This window comes from Falco biarmicus, chromosome Z, assembly GCF_023638135.1.
Source record: "Falco biarmicus isolate bFalBia1 chromosome Z, bFalBia1.pri, whole genome shotgun sequence".
NCBI lineage: Eukaryota > Metazoa > Chordata > Aves > Falconiformes > Falconidae > Falco > Falco biarmicus.
This window is the reverse complement of record NC_079311.1, coordinates 75,446,428-75,467,837: the sequence shown is the minus strand read 5'-3', so window position 1 is coordinate 75,467,837 and position 21,410 is coordinate 75,446,428. Positions and strand designations below refer to the sequence as shown.

At 51.3% G+C, this 21,410-nt stretch overlaps 1 protein-coding gene across 1 annotated transcript in view; it reads left to right on the top strand.

The window, feature by feature from the left end:
• The window catches only part of CNTFR (ciliary neurotrophic factor receptor), a 207,770-nt gene that overhangs the window by 53,555 nt on the left and 132,805 nt on the right, over positions 1-21,410 (top strand). The window contains 1 exon segment of the mRNA XM_056325558.1: positions 1,296-1,400. Coding sequence (XP_056181533.1) covers positions 1,296-1,400 — 105 coding nt within the window.

Here is a 21,410-nt window from a genome sequence, read left to right as displayed (position 1 = left end):
CTTGCCAGTCACTTGTCAGCTCTAGGGTGCCTGGCAGAGCAGCTCTTGAGTGATGGGGCGTTGCGGGAGTTGGGCTTGGGGCAGCTGGAGTTAAATTTCTTGGTGGCTGACACCTGACAAACATGATAAATTGCGGCACACCATGGCTGCCGGCATGACAAGCAGTCTGCTTCCCTCCTTTTAAGCTCTGGGAAAACTTTTTAATTATTTCCCAGCACTTTGCAAATGAGGGTTTCTCCACCAGGCACCCAGCACAGTTTTGGGGGGGGTTATATATTTATTTAGGTTCTGTAGGCGAGTGAGGGGTGGACAGGGGTTGTAGTTTGGGTTATGTAGCATCCTCCCTCTGACTCACCATGGGCTTTGGATGGGGTCCTGGGGAGGGCTCTGGTGAAGATCACTGGCTCAGGGTTGGGTGCTAATTAAAGCATGTGGTGTTCCAGGCTTGGAGCTGCTGTCACCCTCGGGAAAGATCTCTGCAGGAGTGACTCCCTGACTTGCATTTTGCAAGTGGAGTTTGGCTTCTATTTTTCAATTTTAATAATGCGTAACCATAAGACTTTTTTTCCCTCCTCAAAACATTTAAAAAGGAGGGGCAGGGGTGGGGGGGAACAAGACAAGCGCAGCCACAAGAGCTAGATAATGAGCACGGGTCTCAACTGATAATTTGTTTGTCTAACACGAAAAGCTTATTTCTAACTGAGGGCACCACTCATTACGGTAATGCTTCAAACTCCATCTCACTAGGCAGCATGTCAGATGTAGCACGGAAAGTCTCTCTCCCATTTCCAGTCCTCAGTGTCCGTGCTGCAAAGCCATACGTGCATGCTTTCCTCATCACGCTCCCGGGTTCAGTCAGATTGGCCTCTCCCTGCATGGTTTAACACGTGTGTGAGGCTTTGCAGGATTAAGGCTTAGGCAGTACAAGATCTCATGGGCAAATGCCTTGGTGCTGGGCTGACATTTTAGTGCTGCTATGCTGTTTTGGCTGGGGAGCATTACTGTCTGTCTTTAAAGAGTATCAGGGATGCTCCAAGCTGCAGTATTTTTTTAACCCCTCTCCCCTTTCATCTCTCTAAATTGAAATAATTAAGCAAATGCACGCTTTGGGGCTTGACTGTGATGCTTATGTAGGAGGGCTCTTCATCTGACCTAGCTTCGTGTTTGCAACAGTTACCTGCAGTTCTCAGGGCTGGAAGACAGATGCTCCCCACCCTTGGTTGTTTTGTAAACTTGAAGTGATGGCAGAGCTCTACCTGGTAACCTGACAGGTTGTCTCTTCTGTTTTGTTGAAGAAAATCCCAGATCTGAGCTGCGAGGATTGGTCAGGCATCCAGAAGAATCCCCTGGACGTTGATGAGAAATAGGGGACACCCCAAGGACTCTGGACTGGTGGAGAGGTAAGAGGTGGATTAAAACAATTGCTCACCCAGTTTGTCTTCCGTTGGTGTGCTCTGGGCCACCTGGTTTTGTTGGAGTTGCAGACCATGTGTCTTTTTGATAGGATGGCATTTATTAAAGTGTGGCAAAAGGCTGCTCCTGGCTCTAGCACGTGAGCAGCCCCATGGCTGCTGTGCAAAAAGGGCAGATGATGACAGAGGTTATTTAGGTTGTAGATGGCCCGGTTTGGATGAACAGCTTGGAAAACACACGTGTCATGGGCTGCACACAGGAGACTTCTCCACAGAGATCCCTCCCACTTGAAAGCCCTTAGGGCAACTCAGGGATGCATGGTCTAACTGGGGTAGCAGAGGTTCTTTGATGGCTGAACTACTCGGGAGCAGGTAAGTGTCACCCAGCCCTGTTTTGTGGTGTCACCTCTCACAGAAAAGCACAACTTCAAGCTGTCAGGGCTGCTGGATGTTCTTTCTCCTTTGCTGCACTGGGGGCTGCAGCATCATGGATGTGATGAACTTCCCTGGGCTCTGCTCTGCTGCAAAGGACTGCATCCCCTTAGGAGACCACTACCATCACCAGCCATGGTCAATGGGTTACCTCACCTCTGAGACCCATTGCATATGTGCTTTGTATGGAGCTGTGGTAACACAGTGTTGCCTGAGTAGGGGTTTGGGGTCATCTTCTCCCTGGTGGAGCAGGAGGAGGGGCCTGTGGATGGGGGTGCCCCATCTGGGGATACAGACCCTGCAGAGCTGTGCTGGGGAAGCCGGTGCTTGCTGGTGCTATGCTTGAGAAATGAAAATTATGAATTAAAATTTTACAAGTCTCTAAACACCAGGCAAGGACATCTTAAGTGGGAATTGTCACCATTTGACTAGCACAGCCTCCCACTTAGCTAAAACTGCATGACTTTAATTATGTTGATCTTGGAAATGTGATAGCTTACAATGAAGAGGAGAACTGTTAGCCAAAATAGCGTGAAGTGTTATGCATTTTCCTTTTGCAGCTCCCCTGCCCCCTCCCCTGCCACATCATGCTTCCCAGAGGTGTTTTGGAGCTCCTTTCACCCTAGATCATCAAAGTCCTGTATCCTCTGAGCCACAGTCAAGGGCAGAAATGCTCCCTGTGTGCAAGGATGAATGCAGGCTTCAGAGCTAAAAGCTGAAGGTTGAAGTACCACGGGGGTACTGATGGAGCTGCAGTGGGGAGTGGGCTGGGGTCTGGGCATGCAGAGATGCTCTGCAGCAGCAAAAGCCTACCCTCAGCATTGCCAGGTGGTGACATGTGTGAAGTGGTGTGGGCAAAGAACCCCATCCCTTCCCGCCTCATCCCTGGTGTGGACTGGCCCACCCACAGGACTCCTCGCAGCTCTGCAAACAGAGCAGCTCGAGAAGGGTACGTCGCTAATAATACCAATTACTGTTACATGCTGGCTACAAGGTACACTGGCAGTAATGGGATCCAGGGGGATGAAATGAAAGCGCTATAATATGGTGAGATAAATTAGTGTTGCAAAATTAGCCATGGGTCTAGTCAGGGATCTGACAAATGTGTCGCAGCTTCAGTACAAGCTCTGGGCGCTGCTGAATTGGATTTAGTGGCCCAGAGCAAAGCAGATGGAAGCAAGGGAAAAGAGTTTATGAGGGGTCTCCGTACACACATGCTAATGGTTAACGCTGCTTTTTTCTTCCTCGCTTTGCTGAATGATAACGTCCCCTGGTGCCCGCTTGTATGCGGCACTGGAGGAATAAGAGCCCAGCCCTGTTGATGTGCTGTTGGAGTAGCTTGAGCCTGGCAGAGGGATGGGAAGGGGGCTGGAGAAGCAGCAGCAGGCTGGTACTTCTTGGTGCCTCAGCTGTCAGTCCCTGCCCAGTATCATGGCCATGGGCTTCCTTGCCCACGTTTGCCCCCAAAGGGAGCATTGATGGGGTTTGGGTGGGATGTGAGGCAAGCATCATGTTTTAGCTTTGTAGGGAGGGTAGAAAGCTGGTTTGTGCTTCCCATGTTGCAGCCTGACCTGTTTTTCCATGGCCAACTGGACTCTGGGGCAGAAGGATGGAGCTTTGCCTGTTCACCAAGCATGTGCAGCCAACTCTTTCCAGCCCAGATGCACATGTTATCCTTCCCTCTTTGAGTTAGAGGGTGCAAGCCAGGAGATACTTTTTGTGCTGCATGGAGGCTGGAAGATGGATGCGGCCAGTTCCAGTAGGATCTGCTTCCTGGTGGCTCGTTAGGACAGGCTCCACTGGAGGGACACGAGTGGTCCTGTCTGAGCAATGGATGGCCGGCAATTTGTAAATGCAGGCTAATTGCATGTTTAATGGCTGACGCATTACACAGGATCTAGGGAGGGTCAGGCATAATTTAGGTCTAGTTTGATAAGGCACGTCTTGTGGCTCACTTAATAGTAATAGAAAAGGGGGAGAAAAATTCTGAGTATGCTTTGTAGCGCTCTGTGGTGGAGCTGGCAGGGCAGCGGGGGGTGGGCAGAGAGCTTGCGAGGGGGTCCTTGCAAGGCCGCTCCAAGTCCTGCCATGATGGTGGTGCAGGAGGTATGGTGGCTACACGGCAGATGTGTCTGCAGGAGGGGACCAGCTTGTCGCATCCCTGGGGATGAGATCGCAGAGGGCAGTCTACTGCCCTCTACGGTTCTGCAGAAGCACCAGTTTGAGCAACAAATCCCAAGGGATTGTCTCAGCACTGCCTGGAGCATCCCAAGATACTTGAGTGAACTTGTGTGCTGAGCCCATGTGGATGGGGACCTGAGGAGACGAGCTCCAGTTTGTGGGAGCTCAGCCTGGCCACTGCCAGCAGCCCGTGTGTCCTCTTGCTGCAGGAGCAGCAAGTTGCCTGAGGAGCAGTGGCGACACTCTTAGGGTATCTTGGACCCCAACCAGCCCCAGGGCTACGTTGCCCTAGCAGAACCAGCGGGGTGGTGAAATGCAGCAGTGGAGGGGGCCCATTCCCTCGAGGTTGCTGCCAGAGAATTCGTGATGTGGGACCGCAGCAGGGAGCAGCAGGACAATGAGCCCGTGGTTGGAGTGCCAGTAGCAGCATAAATAGAAATACAGCTTCTCAGGTTCTTGTGCAGCAATGATATATCTTGTTTCTATTGACTTTCTTAAACCTCTAAAATACATTGTAGATTGATCTACAAATCTGCAAAAAGCACCTGTTTTTTTTTTTTAAAGTCTAAAGCAATTTTCTGCCTGCTCCTTGTGGTTGGCTCTGAACAGACACATGTTCTCTTGCCCTATTTGAGGCTGGCATGCTGCCACAGTGGTAGGAAGTTTACTAATACTTGAGTTGGATCGATTCAAGCCCATTATCTGGGCTGCCTGGGACTCAGCAGTGAAGGGAAAAAAAATATTCTCCCCAAACGCATCAAAGCTCTGTGATAAGGACACACGCTTGAGCTCTATTTATAGATGGACAGATGTCTTGCCAAAGCTCTGCTGATGTCACTTGGTTATGCAGTTTTTGAGTGTTTAGTGGTGTTTGGGCCTGAAGAAATCTGTTCTGCCTTCTGACTTGGGTGTGTCCCCTCCAGGCAGTACCCACGGTGGTACTGCTTCTAGGTGGGTTTTGTCCTTCTTCTAAGTAGGGACTGGCTTCTTAGATGGGAAGAATGAAGTGGCTGAGAGGTCTTGTTGGTACTCATGGAGCTGATAACCAAGACAAGGTCTGACCAGCAATCTTTCATCTTGTTCTTGCATCTTCTTAGACTCACAGGGACCTTGGAGATCTCTATAGCAGAACTGCCACCAATGCTACATCAGATGTGTCTGTCTGGCCAAGTGTTCATAGCTTAAGTATGGACATCCCCCATCTCAGCTGGGCCACCCTCCCAGCAAAGAGGTTTTTCCTGCTGTTCACCCTAAACCTCCCAAGCAGCAATGTGTGGCCACTGCCATGTTGCGTCTCATGCATCTTCCTCCTTCACCAAACACTATCAAGTCCATTTGAATCGGTGCCAGCCGTGCAAACTGCATATTTGGAGTGGTTCCTCAGGCTGGCACAGGTCTTGCAGTGAATATGTACATATATCTTCAGTGGGTAGTATGGGTTTTGAGGTGATGGTGGAAGGGGTGGGGGGTGAAATGGCTCACCAACTCCAGAATCAGTTCCTGGCATGAAGGACTGCCTGTGCTCATATGGTAGAGTTGCTCCTTATTTTCTTCCTTATAGTCAAGAAAATGGGCTTCATTTGTGTTAAAGTGTTGTTAAAGATGCCGTGCTGGTTTTTCCTTGGTTATGACCCTAGGAAGCAGTGGCCTGATGTGACATTGCAGCCACAGTTTTTCACAAGAGACTTGCAAAACTGTGCAATTTGGAATGGATCTCGGATGTCTCAAGCCCAGCAGAGGCTCTGCACTGAGCAGGACACTGAGCTGGGCCATGGGAGCTCAGGGCTTTACCCAGCCTTCTGAAAGCCCCTGTGTACAGAAAGAGGATAGGCTGTTTGGGCCACTGTTCCAGTGGCTGCCAGTGGACTCTCAAGGAGAGAAAAGGTTCTCCTTGCATCCAGTGGGAAGCTTTTGTTTCAGCGGCTGCCCACTTGTCACTCATCCTCTTGCTATGTGTTGCCGCGAAGAGCTGGCTCAGTCTTCTCAGCTCCCCTAGCTATTTGAGTGGCCCTGACTGAATTTGCTCCAGTTAATCAACACGTATCTGGTCTTGGGGCTCCCAAAAGCAGGAGCAATGTCTTGACGTGGTCCGTGTGTGAGCTGATGACTATGCTGCTGCTCCTGTAGCCCAGTGGGCTGTTGCCCTGGCTCCTGCAGGACTCACTGCCTGCCATGACCCACTCTGGCAGGGGGTGGGTGTCCCAGTGCCCAAGTCCTGCACCACACCATGGCAATGGGCTGGAGGTTTCATAGGAAGTGCTTTTATTTCAGGCTTCAGTGGATTGTGGCTGCAGGAGGGAAGGAGTTGTCCATTGACAGGTTTGGGATCAAGACCTGATTTTTCTTGGTTTTTTTAACACATCAGCTTGGTAAGGTGCAGGATAGTCACGTGATGACTTCTGGCTGCATGCCATTCCCAAGCCTGGGAGAAAGGAGATTTTTCCTCCCCAGGGTGTTCATAATGTGTTTGTCTGCACAGCTTCTGCAGAGCACTCTGAGCATCCCTTGCTCTCTGCTTGGTTTTAGTCTGTCTCCAGGGTGCTGCTTAGCTTTGCTCATATATTCCTCTGACGAGTGGGCAAGACAGGAAGCAAATACCTTTGTTACAAAACCGCATATGGGCTTTCAATGGGTGATGACACTTCCTCAAGCTATCTGTCTAGTGAATACGCTTTCCCCTGCTTGTTTATATTCACAGGAGTGTTACTTAGCTGCTCAGGTGGGCCATAGATGTCAAGAAAGATATCAGTGTCAGGCAAAGGCTTTAATGCAAGTCTTCCTGCTGTTCTGTGTGATGCATGGTGGATGCCTGAGGACCGTGGGTGTGGGCGGGGGACAGTCTGCTGGCTCTGACATGGGAACTGTGGCTCCAAGAGAGACAGCAGTAGTGCTTTGCGGGGGGGGAAAAAAAAAAAAAAAAAAAGCAGAGGTGACTGTAAAGCTGGCCTGGGATGCTGAGCTGCAACATGACCAAGGTGTTCATTCAGTAAATGAGGTCTGATGGGGGCAAGCAGTTTTTTCCAATTTAAAGAAAGAACCATCAGCAAGAGGGACTGTACTTCCTCTGAAACCATTTCAGATGGCGTCACAGCTGCTGTGGGTCTCACAGCTCCTGGAGGACCACAGTGGTGGACACCTGGTGCTCTGCACAGTGGAGCTGGGGATTGCAGGGCCACAAGTGTGTGGTGTGTTTGCCTGGGGTAGGACGTGCCCCACTGAGTTCTGCCTCTGAGCCATGGGAAATCATTGTCAGCCTGGAGATGGGCTTAGGGCTGTGCAAAGCACGGACGGGGGAAAAGTGTAGACCTGCCTTCTTGTGGTCCCCCTGAATGCCCATGGGGAAGGAGTGCTGGTGGGGATCCCCTGGAAAAGCTGTTCAGCTGCGATGGAGATGGGCAGGATCCCACATCTGGGTGGGGACAGAAGCAAGAGGCTCAGTTGCACACACCTGGATCTCTTCGATGGCCATGGTGCTCCCAGGGTCGTGTTTGCTCAGCACCAGCAAGGCTATATATAGGGCAGGGAGACTGTAGCACTGATGGCACCCTTTAGCAGTATTGGTTGTGTTATTTTTTCCTTTAGGATGACTCGCTTTAGGCTCTGGATAGCTCTAGAAGACTCCACTGGGGCCCCATGTCTCCAGGGCAATTTACAGCACACACCAGCCCCTCAGCCTGCGTTACAGCCCCTAACGAGGATGGCTCAGTGCTGCCCTTCAGTAAGATCACATATTACTGGCTCTTTTTTCTTCCTCTTGCCCTAAATTGTTGCACTTTACATCGAAAAGGAGGGGCATACACGTGGGGGCCAGCACAATTTATGGATCAGAGATTTATATGCTGCTGAGACGCTGTATTTTTCCCCACAGTGACACTTTATTGCCACAAATTACCAAACAGGCAAGGTTATGCAAGTGACAGCAGGCAGAACAGTAAAGGACAGGAACAAACAGCAGCAGGAGAAGTACCCAGAGGAGAGGGAGAGGTTGGACACCGGGCAGAAATAAAGGTGGGAGGTGGGATGAGCATCATAAATGAGCTTGCCTTGCAGCAGGATGTGTGGGTGAAGCCTGGGAGTGGGTTTGCCACCTCTGGTGGTGCATGGGCATGCTGTGAGGTTGGGAGAACGGCTGGTGATTGGAGTTTGGATGCTGTAAATCCTTGAGTTCTGTGTGGCTGTGCCCCCCCCCTCCCCCCCTCCCCCCCCCAGTTGCTAGGTGCTTCTGCAGGCTGCTTTTTGCAGGGGAAATTGCAGGATTTTAGTTTCTGCAGGTTCTTCCCTGTATGCTGAGTGGCGTCACTAGGGAAAAGCATACTTAGAAAGCAAGACTTTATCTTCTAAACACCCTTGATGCCTAGTAATGTTCAGCCCATTTCTAGTGTGCTTGGGGAGGTGGTGGTGTCCCTGTGCTTGCTTCTGCACCAGCAATCACTAAAACCCTGAAGTGACCTGTATCATATAGAGCAGACAGATCCAGAGGTAGGAAGCAGCAGACTCACATCTTGGGCTGACAGAGGTCTCGTTATCCCAGCCATGGCACCAGCAGTACTGGAGTCATGGCAGCTCTGGGCACATCCCACGAGCACTGTGACTCTCAGAAGAAAGTTATTTCCAGTTTTGTTTTCACAGCTTGCTTTTTAGTGTTCTGCGTATATGCTGTAGGGATGGCTGGGTTGTCGTCTCCTGTCTTCCATAGGACACCAGGCTTGGATCTGGAGGCTGAAGGCTTGTGACAGCAATTTTCCTGCTGCCTTCCTTGGGGGAGGGAGAGGTGCTTGAGGGGCTGGCAGCATTCAGAATGTTAATAAGAGGTGTTTTGCCTTGCAAATGGTTGCTGTATTTCCTTGCTTTATGGCTGGGGGGGGGAGGAAATGTCCCAGGCTTGCCCTTTGATGGGACAGGATGGTCACTAATGTCCATCTGTATTAATACACACTATGGTGTGCAGGGCACGAGCATGAGCCCTTGGGCAGAGGGTGTCTGCTTTGGTGCCGAGTGTCTGCAGCAGCCCTGCTGCGATATGCTTTGGCTTTGGTTGAGTGACTTCGTCTGGGCTCACTCACCCAAGTTAGATCAGCTTAACTTCAAACGAATGTAAAAACTGAAAGGCTCGAGATTGGCAGAGGTATTAAGACTGCCTTTGAGCTGGAGATGCTACTCAAAGCTGCCGGGGAGCTGTCATTCCATTGTTCTTGCAACAAAACACTACCAGAGGAGCTGAGAGCCACAGAGGCTCTGGAGTCACAGCCAAAATTGCATTTAACCAGGAGAAATGTGCTACAGTCGTGGGGCTCGCTACAGCAGCCCTAGGGAGAGCCAGCACCACCATGTGCCACCCTCCAGGGCGGCAAGATAGAGGGAGTTCAGGTCGACTTTGCGCAACAATGGACCATTGCACAAGGCAATTTGACTTGTTTATTCCTGTGCTTGTGAAAGATAATTTCCCTTGAATCCCAATGCCATAAGCCAGGTATTTAATCTTGCTTGAAGGGAGCATGTCTAACTCATGCAGGGCACCACAAACAATAGTAAGCAATCAATAGGCTAAATCTTGAGGTCTCTTACCCAGACTTTGCTGGAGTAAAGGTTGACAAAGTGCTGCGCAGTTACTCAAGACTTCAGCCCTACGCTGAGGGCAGGCGAAGTGATTGACTGATTTATTGGTGGTGCATTTTGCTATGAATCTAGGCTGTCTGTTAGTCACAAATGCTCATTTGAGCATAAATCGTGGGCTGCTGTGAGCAGATAGCTTCTCCTACGGCAGAAGTGGGCAAAAAGATTTCAGATGAATGGATTATTTGATAAAAAATAGTTTGGATCAACAGGAATAGCTTGCTTTTCTGTGTTGTTCTTGGCAAATGGGCTCAGCAGAAGAAAGTGAAAGCCCACTTGTGAAAAAGATCAAGCACTGGGTTTTGACACAATGTTTAGATCTCCTTTCAAACCAGTTTTAGGTTTTCTTCCCAAATCAAAAAGCCAGCCGAGTTTCAGAAGATCCCTCTGAAACCCTTTTTCTTTGCCCTCTGTGCCTGGCTTCTGCAGTGAAGCAGCCACACATGGCGCTTCTCAAACCTGGCGCTGACTTGCTGCAAACCCTGTACTTCATTTATTTTTAGTTAACCCAGCGGTGTGAAGGCTCAGGCGCTGGCGGGTGTTCGTTCCGTGCTGCTGAGCTGGAGGCTGGGATGTATAAGGCTATGGAGGGGCAGCTCTCACACCTCTGGGTTTGCTCCCATGTGAGGGGACTGGGTTTATCCCACCTCACCAGACCCTTGGAAGACTTGGAGGGGACAGCAGCCAACAACACCTCATCCTCCGTGCAGGGTTAGACAATGCATTAACTGTTTCTGCAGCAAGAGAGTGTGCAAGCCTATTGGAGACATCCTACGGAGTAACCCTCACACCAAAGACTCAGCAGCTGGGACGTAGCTTACTTGGTCCCTGTTCCTGGATCATCATCCTTTTTTTGATTCCTTAATCAAAGGATTAAGTAGTTTCTTACTAAATAAGGAATTTAAAAAAAGATTTAGTAGTTTCTTACCAAATAAGGAACAAAACCATGCTACTCTTATCACCTCCATGGCTGCTTTTTCCCACTGTAGTGTTGATTCTTCTTTGTTTTGAGACTGGCTGCTGCTGGCTACCTATTTTACGGCTCCCAGAGCCTGTGCTCGCTGTTGCAGCATGTGGATGCGCCCACAGTAGGTGCAGTAGGAAACAGCTCAGACAGATTTGTGCATGTGTATATGCCTCTCCAAGTATTTCCCGTTAATTAATGGACACTGGAGTCTGTTGTTTGTAATGAGCGCACACTGGCAGGTGATAAATTGCCTGTATGACAAGATGGCAGTGAAAGCTGGGCTAGCCGCGGCTGTCGGCACTGGGTTTGGGAGCAAGGGGTGAACGTCAATCAATATCTGGATGGGAAGAGGGATGCTGAAAAACCCAGCAGCCAATTACAAGATCCCTGAGGCATCCTGCCTGCTAGTGCTGGCGGAGCCCTCGCTGTGGGCTCCAGCAAAAGGTCAGTGATGCTGCTGCACCAGACCCCACAATGTGCTGGCATACCCCAGCCCTACTGCTGCTTTTTGATGTGGAGGGAGGAAGGGGCTTGTGCTGCAGTGGCCATCCCTGCTCTGCAGGGATGCTGGCTGGAGCTCAGGTCGAGCAACCTCTCCTGACCCACACTGGGTTTTGCTGCCTCCCGCACCCCAGAGAAGACATGGTGTGTCAGGGCCTGGGATCTGTGCTAGAGCAGTGCCACGGCTTCCAGCAAACCCTGCTTGGCATCTGGAGAGCCCTGCAGTGGTGCCAGCACCAGACATCCCTGGCAAGCCTTGCCTGCTGGCAGTGCCATGCAAACGGTGACATGAGGCTTGGCTGGGTTACCTCTGTGTGAGACCAGTGCCTTTGATGGCCTCACTGGGCAGCTTTCATGGAAGCAACTGTGTCTATAACCACCAGCAACTGGGTCTCAAACCACCCGCAAGTGGTGGTTGAGGTGCCGTGTTGCAGAGCAATATGAGACTGGTCCTTACGGATGTGCTGGAGCACAGGGCTATGTGCGATGGATCCAAGTTGCTGGTGTTCACAGCCTGTTCAGTCATAGTCCTGCACTAAGCCCAGAGTCTGAGACCTGCATGGAAGACTCATCCTAGGGAAGCAGTGCTGGCACCAAAATCTGCAGCCTCCAGAGGAGCAGATTAATCCCTGCTGCAGCCCTCTGGAGCACATCATGCAAGCTGCACACTGTAGATCCATCTCCATTTTGGCTGGCACTCAAGCTGAGGTTTAGTCACCCGTTGTGCTCGTTTAGGACTCCAGCAGTCAAAGCAGGAATCCTGCATAGAAAGACAGTGTGGGTGCTGGGTGCCCTGTGAGATCCCCTTGCCCTGGGACCTGCCACTCTTGCCAAGGTGCTGGGGGAGCAGTCTTCGTTTACTGGGGGACAGAATTATCTGCTTCTCTGAGTGGGGAAAATAATAATAATAAAAAAAGTGCCTTCCACTAGGTCATGAGCCATTACCTCGAGGGGCCCTTCATCAGCTGATGAATTCTACTTAATAAAATAAATACTGAGAGAAAATGTAATTGGATTTCATTTATTACCCAGTTCCGCCTAGCAGCCCCAGATTATACAAAAGCAATTAGAGAAAGCTCTCCATTAATAGCTATCTTCAAGCCGCCCAATGGGCTCATTCCATCAAACCTTCTGGCTCGTGTAATTTCCTTTCTTGGAGCTCGCTCCTGGCTGGGGGAGGATGTGGGGTGCGCAGTGCCATCAGCAGCGGCCTGTAAACAAAAGCAGCCTTGTCTCTTAACATTTGCACAGGCATCGTCTTCCCAAGCACATATCTCTGCCAAAGGGTCTCCTGGTTTGGGGCGAGAAGCCAGAGCACCTGGGCAGTTTGGCTGCAGACTAGGGCTTGGTTGTGCCGTCCCGAGGCTGGGAGCATCCTTCCTCTGCTTGGCATTGCCACGCGGTGAATCTGTCTGTGCTGCTGGGCAGTGGGTACGTGAAGTCCCACAGGGGCATCAGGTGTAATGCCATCCCCCTCAGGATGTGACTGGTTCTCTGGTGCTGATCTTTCCCCTAATGCCAGCAGGTTGCATAGCAGCTTCTATCTCTGCCAGCTTGCAGGGACACAGCAGAATATTTCTGCTTTTTTAGGAGCTCGAGGGCCTGGGATGGCTTGCTAAGGCTGGGCTGAGGAGCATGTCACATAGCATCTCTCTGAAAGTCTTATGGCAATACAGGGAAGCATGTTTGGGGCCTGTCACATGGCAATGACAGATGTCTGGCACTTGTGTTGTCACTAAGGACAATGTGCAGGTTAATCTGCACCAAAGGCTTAGCCTGATATCTTTACTCCTAATCCCTGTCTACACTGGTGGATGAGGAAATGCAATTATGGTGGCGATGGCTTGTAGGGGGAGAGATACTGGTTGATCCTGGTGCATGGTCAGTGAGTAGTGGTCCAGCCTGGCAGGTGGGAGTAGGAAGGGATGTATAGTGTGTGTGTACAGCAGTGAAAGGGTGCAGCCCTCTGCTCCACTCTTCCAGCCCTGCAGGGAGGTTGTCCAGCCATGCTGCTTGCTTTTGGGCTTTGGGGGGGGGGCTCTAAGGACCATCACAGCAGACCCAGGGATGGAGGGAGAGAAGGGATTTCGAAAATTGGGCTCTTTGCAGTCTGGAGGAGGAGGAAAGGTTTTTGGGGGCCAGAGAGGCTCTGGGCTCCTGCCTGGGGGTAGCATTGCCTTCTCATCCCAGTTGTTACCCCGGCAAGAAGCCAGTGCCTTTTGTAAGTGCAGACAACTGACTCTGTTCCAGCTGATGGTTTGATGGAGCTAGCATGGCTCAGCAGGGATGCACCAGCCCCCCTTGTGCATGGGAACCTGAGCTTGACTCCAGCATCTTTGATCTTCCCTGCTGCGATTTTGCTCTCCCCCTCACTGCCTCTTGCTGTCACCTTTCCTGGCTCATTTTTCATCCCGCTACCACCACCCCCGCCCCCTTCATGCCTCTGTTGGCCTTATCCTTGCGGGCACAGGGTGCAGGCAAGCAGAACAGCATGGCTAGGAAGGAGCTGATGTTTAGATTCAGACAAGAAACAACATAAGGTGCAATGCAACTGGAAAGGCACGGGCAGATGGAGAGGGGCGGCAGGGATATGTGGTTCTTTATCTTTGTTAGAAGGCTCCTGTCTTGTGATCTTGCTTCTGTGCTGCTTGCCTGCAAGAGAGGGATGGCCAGCGAGCAGAGATATGCAAGGAAGGTTCGTTTGCAGGTGGCAGGGCTGGTCCTGCTGGATGGTGAAGCAGAAAAAAGCAAAGGAGAATTTACTAGGGGAAGCAAGCGTGGAAGCAGGGGAATGTGGGAAGGTGATGGTGATGGAAGAGACCAAAAAGGGGCAAAGCGGGATGCTGTCTTTGATGTATCCCTGGGAAATACTTTGCAAATGCAAGCTGTCTGGTCACCCTGGGTGCTGTGGAGAAGGGAGAAGCGAAGGGGCGTGTTTGTGAACATGAGAAGAGATGTGACTGATGCTGATACAACTGCAGAGGCAGGAGGTTTGTCTTGGCTGGAGAGATGGAAGGCGGTATGGGGCCACCTTGCTCGGAGGGGGAAGAGGTGAAGCATGAGATGGTGAAACTGCAGGTCTGAGAAGAGGGCTGAGGTGTGGAAGAAGGTAGAGACCTTTCTAGCATGGAGTGAAGGATCTGGAAAGGTCAAACACAGGCTGTTGGAGTGGCACCAACACTCCCTCCTCCCCAAAGCAGCAGCCTGTCTTTGGCCTGGCAGAGAGGAAGGTCTCGCAGCTCTGAGATGACAGGGCGAGCTCTGAAAGAAGGAAACCCATCTTCCAAAGAAGAGAGAAGACCTCAAAACTGTTTATTCCAAGCCAGCCAAATGCAATGGCCACATGAAACCTTCCTTTTTCATCTCATTGTTTATTTTTCACAGGGGGCTTTTATTTATACCCCCTTAACATCCGTGCCATTAAAGTAGCCTTATTAGGATGCTGCCCTTCACCAAGGAACTCTGCTCTCGAAAAAGAGCATTAAAGATTCAACAAATAGCTGAGAATTGGGATTGATCCTAGCCTCCCATAAATGGGAGTACCTTACCCCATTAATCAGCCTTGGTTTTCACTTACAGGATGATGGCCTCAGTGCTACACTTCTTCAGGACTAAAAGCACGTTAAATATTTATCACAGCTGAGTATTCACTTCCCCCTCTATTGCCAACTAAGATCCACTGCTTAAGCCTGTGTTGGCTTGACAGGTTGCGTAGTGAGGTGGTACGCCATTAGGAAACCTCTTGTGCCAACGTGCTGCACTCATTTGCTGCGCTAAGCACGGAGAGATGGTGGCATCCCTCATCTTGAAGCATGGTCAGCACAGGACAGTATTATAAAGTCCCTTTGCTCGTATTTGCACTTGTAAATTAAACAGGCTTGGGTTTGCTTTCTAGCTGAGGCTGGAGCATCCACAGCCCTCCCCATCTCCTTTAACCTCCAAAACAGGATTATTGTATCCAAATTGTTCTGTGGGAGCCGCTCCTGATCTCTGCTGAGGCTTTGCCCAATGCCAGGGACTGGGTTAGCAGTTCAGCGTGTGGCTGTTCACATTGCAGTGCCTGGAAACATTTCCCAGTTTACGGCCATGCGCGTGGTTCCTGTGTCATCCTCCCATGCTGAAAGGATGCCGGCAGTGCTCTGTGTTCCCCTGGCACACTGGGAGAGAGTTCTTGTTGCCTTGCAAGGCTTGGAATTATGGTAGGGCAATCAGTGGTCCAGTTGGTCTAAATACATGCAAGTGCGTCGTTGGTAATTGTTCCAGGTGTGCTGTAGCATTTTGAAGAGCAACTGGTTTAGGAGCGTCTCTGAAAACTGCTTTTCCTTTTTGCTCTCTTGAGCTGACATTTCTCAAAGGATGCCTCTGACTTTGAGAGTTGCTGATACATCTCAGAGGTGGGAAAGGCATAGGCTGCTCCACACTGGTGCCCTGGGGTGCTGCTGCAAGCAAGCCCCGAGCCCTCCTGAGCTGCAATCCTCCTGCCCTGTTTAGCTGCTAAGGAAAAGCTCCTTGTGATGCTAGAGGGAGTTTTGCTTCTGCGCTGGGCTCAGGGCAGACTCCACTTGGCCAACTCCAGCAGCTGAGATTGAGCTGTTGTTGCTGGGTTAGTGCTTATTTTTTTTTTATATGTTTAATTTGTTGGCATCATTGTGATGCATCTCCCTGTCTTTCTGCTCCCCCCCACAACCCCCCGCCCCCAGTTTGAGTTACTGATGTGCGCAGCCTTGTTATAGTCCTTTACACGTACAGACGCACAATGTGTTTCATTATCCTTGTATCAAACTTGTTTTGCTGCTGTCACGCACCAGAAAAGTTAAACACGTCTGATCAAAGGCATGTAAACACAGCTTCAAAACAAATGCCCTCGAGTCCTGCCAAAAGCACAGAGCTGTCTCTGAGCAAATCACGTCTCGTATTCCCTTGCCTGCGCCTCTGCTCCTTCTCTGAGCGGGTGTGTGATGCCGCCTGGTCTCAGAGAGCCTTGTGGGCTGCTGTTTGCGGCAGGGAAGGGTTGCCCACTGGTTGAGCAAACCTCAGCAGGGTTTTGCACCGAGCAAGGCAGCTGGCAAGAGCAGCAAAGCCTTGGCTGTGGGGCGGGAAGGAAAAACTTGCTGCGTTTTTGCACGTGTGAGACTGCAAACCCCAGTAGTCTGCACTTCGCAATGTCCTGCAGCTCTGGTGGGTCGAGGAAAAGGAAAGCAGGATGCTAGTTGGCTGTAAATAAAGGTGCTGAGTGTGCTTTTTCCACGTCTCCCGTGGGGCTCCAGCTTGTGTATTATCCTGATGTGGGAGCTGCAGGACCAGGAGCATGTTCCCAAGGCTGCTGCTGCCTGCGCACCCAGGGCATCGCTCTGGAGTTGGGGCTTGGCTGAAGGCAGAGGCAGCCAGTTACATCCTTTATACCTCTACTGCCCTGAGTGGGATGAGAGGGGCCAAGCAGAGGGACTGGGCATAGTCCCAGACGGGGAGCTGCATCTGCTCTGCCCACTTTCCAGCCCTGGGTGGGCAGGGAGGGGTGAGGTGGGACTTGCACCCCTGGCTCAGAGGCCCAATGGCACTTGATCTCCTGATTGCTAAAAGGTAGGGGATGCTCTGTATTTGCAGACAAGTGATTTTTTTTAATCTTATTTCCGCCTCTGGGAGGGCTAGACATGCATCTTAAATGGGAATGGAAATCTGTGGGCTTTTGCAGCCTTCAAAGGCAGGTGTTTTCAGAAAACACTAGCTCCTCTCAAATTTGCCAAAAACCTATTCACAGCTTGGCTGTGGGCATGACCAGCAAATAGTTTGGGAATTCATGAGCTTGTGAACTGACCCAGACTCCGCAAATGAGTTGCCCAAGGTCTTTGCCAAATGGCTTTGAATAATGGACATGTCAGAGTCAGGTTGGGTTGCAAGTGGCAGGTTGTTAGTGCCCGCCGCCTGTGCCATGCGGCGCTGCGTGTATGTGCAAGCGTGCGGCACGAGTGGCTCTGCTGCATGCAGGGCTCGCCCAGGGAGCGAGGACCGGTGAAGCAGCCAGGCTGCTGCAGGTAAGATGATCCGATGAGTCTCCTTCAAAGCACCTAATTGTGCTAACTGGGAGATAACGGCCCCCCACCCCCCTCCCCCCCCACCCCCCACCCCCCCCCAGCCCCCGGTGTTGCTGCTGGACAGTCCCAGGCAGGCTGCGAAATGCCCTGCAGGCAGTGAGGACTCGGTCAGAGGTTAACAACGGTGTCAGCCTTCATAAATCATCCCTAATGAGACTTGGGAAAATGTTGAGTTGGAGGCTTGTGATGCACGGCTGGGCTGAGTTGTCTTTCCTTCGGGCTTTTTTCCTGTTTCATTTTTAGGGTTGTCTGGGTGAAACCTTTGAGAGGCTGAAGGTGCTGGAGGCTTTCCCACTGCTCTGGGTGGCAAGGGGTCCTGGGTGCTGCCCCGACCCTGTTCCTGGCAAGGGCTGGCTGATGTACTGCAGACTAAATAAATTTCCTCCCCCTTTTTTTTCCTCCTAAGGAAGTAGTTTGTGCATTCCTGGGGTGGCAGAAATCTCAGGCTGGAGGGTATTGCCCGGGTCCTGGTGTGGAGGAGCAGCGTGCCGCGTGGCTCACTGCTGCCAGGGTTGGGATGGCTCTGGGTAGAGCCTGAGTTACAAAGCCTGGCTGAGCCAGCGATGCCTATGGGCAGTGTCCTGCCCAGCCACTGGACAGCCAGAAGGCTGCAGAGATCTTCTCTCAAGTATCCTCCTAGCCCTCCTACCAGCATGGGCACCACGTTATGGGGTCCAAATGTTTCTGAAGTCCAAATGCTTCACCTGGAAGAAGCCTGTCCAGGGAGTAGGACCTCAAGAGGTTTGCCGAGTGGGAGGAAGAAGCAGAAAGGAGGTTTCTGAGGTCCCCACCGAAGGCCACCTCTGGGGCTGGCAGTGGTGGGCTGCTTTAGACTGTGTGTGGTCCCTGCGAAAGCTACCAGCCACCGACCGGGACACTGGGAGGAGTGAAGCAGGGTACAGTGAATATTCCCTCCGACTTATTATTTATAAAGTACTGTCACAGCTCTGGAAGTGTTGGGACTCTCAGAAAAGCTGTAGGAATGTACTAATTAAAGAACACAATGGGAATGTAAATTGGGAAAGCTCCCTAGGGGAAAGCAGCCCTGGGGGGAGCTAATTTGCCAGTCCCTACTCCTCCCCTGCAAACTGGCTGAGACACTGGAGCAATTAAGGAGGAATTTGAGTGTTAAATATAATCTGGAATTGTGTTTTTGGCTTTTATTATAATTGGTTTATTTTTCTCTTGGGTAACTGTGTTTCCAATTCTGTAATTGGGACTTTAACCCTCTGCTCTGCTACAATAAGGGCCGGTTTGGAGGGGTGGGCAGTTATTTGGTGTTGAAAACAAGGTTCAATTCAGGTGGCTCTGCCAGCGCTAAGGTGGCAGGTCACCTCCTTGGAAGTGGTGAAGCTGGATGGAGTGGTCCCACAGATGGCATAGTGGGATCTTCACAGCCCAGGGCAAATTTGGGAGACTCCCAGAGGGTCACTTTGGGGGCTGCTGTAGCTCCAAGCTGGTGCAAGGAAGGAGATACGGTACTAGGGGCTAACCAGAGTCAATCTGGTAAAACACAATCCCTGGTTTTGGAATAAAATACTGGTTGTCAAAGTCATCTCCTGACACACATCACAAGGGTATGGCTTTTTGGTTGATCTTTTTGCCTGCCCATTTATCTTCTGCATGGTCTGTCGTACTCTTTTGTGCTATTCTGACTTGTCTTGCCCAGCTAAGGAAATACGTGTATTTGGTATCATCTGAACCGTGGCCAGTAGGGTGGACTCAGGGTAAAGGCTGTGATGTATATTTCTGTAAACTTCTTTTGTACAGTCCAGGGCAAGAAGACAAATGAGTAGATTCCATCACGGATGCAAGGTGAAGTAAAGATGTGCTGAGGCTACAGTGATCAGTGGGGGATGACCATCGGCTCGTATGCTGCTGAGTGTTGGGTTTGTGGGTCAGCTGTGTCCCTGTGGCCAGGTTTGCAGCAGAGGGAAGGGTTTGTGTTCTTGGGTTTTGCATTGTTTTGATTTTCACCATCTTGAGCAGACCCTTTAGTGCACTTTTTATTGGAAAGTGTCCTCAAAGTTTATAGAAGGCTTTGAGAAGAGAAGGTGGTGTGGTTGCAGCGGGGGTTTCATGTGATGGCTTGGTTGCTGGATCTTTTTAAGATGGTGCTCCCAGTGGCCAGCAGGAACTAGTGTGTTGCAGGGTCCTCCTTCCTCTGTAATTTTTATTTTTCTGAATCACTTGAATATTTATTCTAGTTTTTTTTCAGTTGGCATTAGTTGCCTGAGATTTTCAGCTCTTACTAGCTCCTGTTTGCAGGGGCTAGAGGGCTCTCTAAGCTGAGACATAGAAAAATATGATAGATGTACTCATGTGATATGAGTACTACCCTCAGAGCAGTAGGATTTTGCATGGCTGTGGGGGTTGATTTGCTCTGGGTAAACTAGTGCTTTGTCATACAACACCATCCCTGGTCCTAACCCTGAAAAGCCTGAATTCAGCCCAGCCTGTTGCACAGCACAACATCCCCCTCCCTTCTCGGGGGTGTTGGGGAGGGAAGCCCCCATTCACCCAGCCCACTGCAGCTGGTGGTTTCTGCTGCCACCAGACCACGCTCCATCTCCAGGGTCAAGCCGTGATACCCCATGGCCCTGTTGCTGTGTCTGCTCTGTGACAGCCCGGCAGCTCTCCATCTCCTCTCCCCATCTGGATCCAATAGCTGCATGTAGTGAGAAGTCACACTGAGCCCAGGAGCTTGGGGAGAGCCCCTTCCCGGCTGGAGCTGGGGGAGCTACTCCCTGGCCAGGGCAGGAGCGTCACCCTGTGTAGCTGCCACTGTGGTCCACATCTCCCACCGCCATTCTTGTCTCCCACTGGGGAGATATGGGCTCCAGCATTTCAGCAGTGTCAGGAGATCGCTGACAGGATCCGGAGCTCTCCCAGCAGTTTCCCTCTAAGCCTGCCTGTATTTATTGCCATTTGTTCTGGTTTATTTTTCCAAAAATAAAAGTTGGTTGAAGTAGCACAAAAGCTTGGGAGGAAACAGGCTGAGGAAGCCTGGGGAAACAAAGATTTAGAGGTTGTGCTGGCTACCCTTCCCTCCTCCTCACACCCATCTCTGAAAAATATGTAGAATTGTGGGATTAAAAACCATTCCATCTTTATTTACTGTAGGGCCTACAGACTCCCATCTATTGCCCATGGTAGGCAGTCTGGGGAGGCAAAACAGAAGACTAGTGTTTTCCCTGTATTTGGAGGTAGGGAGGGCAGAGCTGGAAGCATCTTCACCCTTCCTGGGCTCTGCACGTCCGGAGCTGGGAAGCTGTGCTGGAGCCAGGAGCATGGCCCGCACCTCCCAGATTGGCTGGCCAGCCCATTCTCTTCCTCTCCAGGGATGATGGTCTTTTGGGGACTGGGCTGGGACTTGCTAACACTCGGGGTCACATCCAGGTTCCAACATGGCATTTTCCTGTGTGACTTCTGGCCAGCCTGCCCCAAGCCATGTGATTCCCCTGGGATCTAGTGGGGCTCATTCTCTCTTCCTCCCTCTCTCACCATCTGAAGTGAGTTTCCTCTAGATGACAGGGATCAGGAATGCTTGGGTGCTGACGGATCAGCATGTGCTTTCCTGGATTGGGGCCTCACATTCCTCTTGCCATCCAACTGGATGCGGGATCCCTCCTGGGCTGCAGTTGCTGGGGGGATGCTGCAGTGGGGGATGAGACCCAAGCAGCACAGTGAGCCCTCTCGCCTGCAGTTTTTCTGCTGGCAGAGAAACTCGATTGCAGGGATAAATTAAAATTGAGGAGCAACTGCGATGTGCTGGGCTGGATCAGGCTGACGGTGGCTATCAGTGCTCGGTCCTAAGCTGAGCCAGCTCGTGCTGGTCTGTGAGACGGCAGCTTCCCACTGGGAAACAGCCCTCAGCTTTGCTTGTCCTGTCTTTGGGCAAGGGAAGAGGCTTCCTGAAGGCGGGGGGTCTGCGATCTCGGCTGGGGGCCAAGGTAAGTCACCTTCTCGGCAGGGTTGTTTGCACAGCTGCGGGTGGCCATGCCCGCTCCAAGAACTCCACATTCTTCCTTGCACCGAATATCCGGGACAGGCATCCCTCCACGCTCAGCGCGCTTTCATTTCCGTCAGCAAGGTTGGGAAGCTTCACCGAGCATCTGAGCACCAGGGCTGACCCTCCATCCCACCGGTGTTTGCCTGGGCTGATGGCAGCATGATGCAACCCGCAACGGGTTGTGCAAGAGCACCGGCACT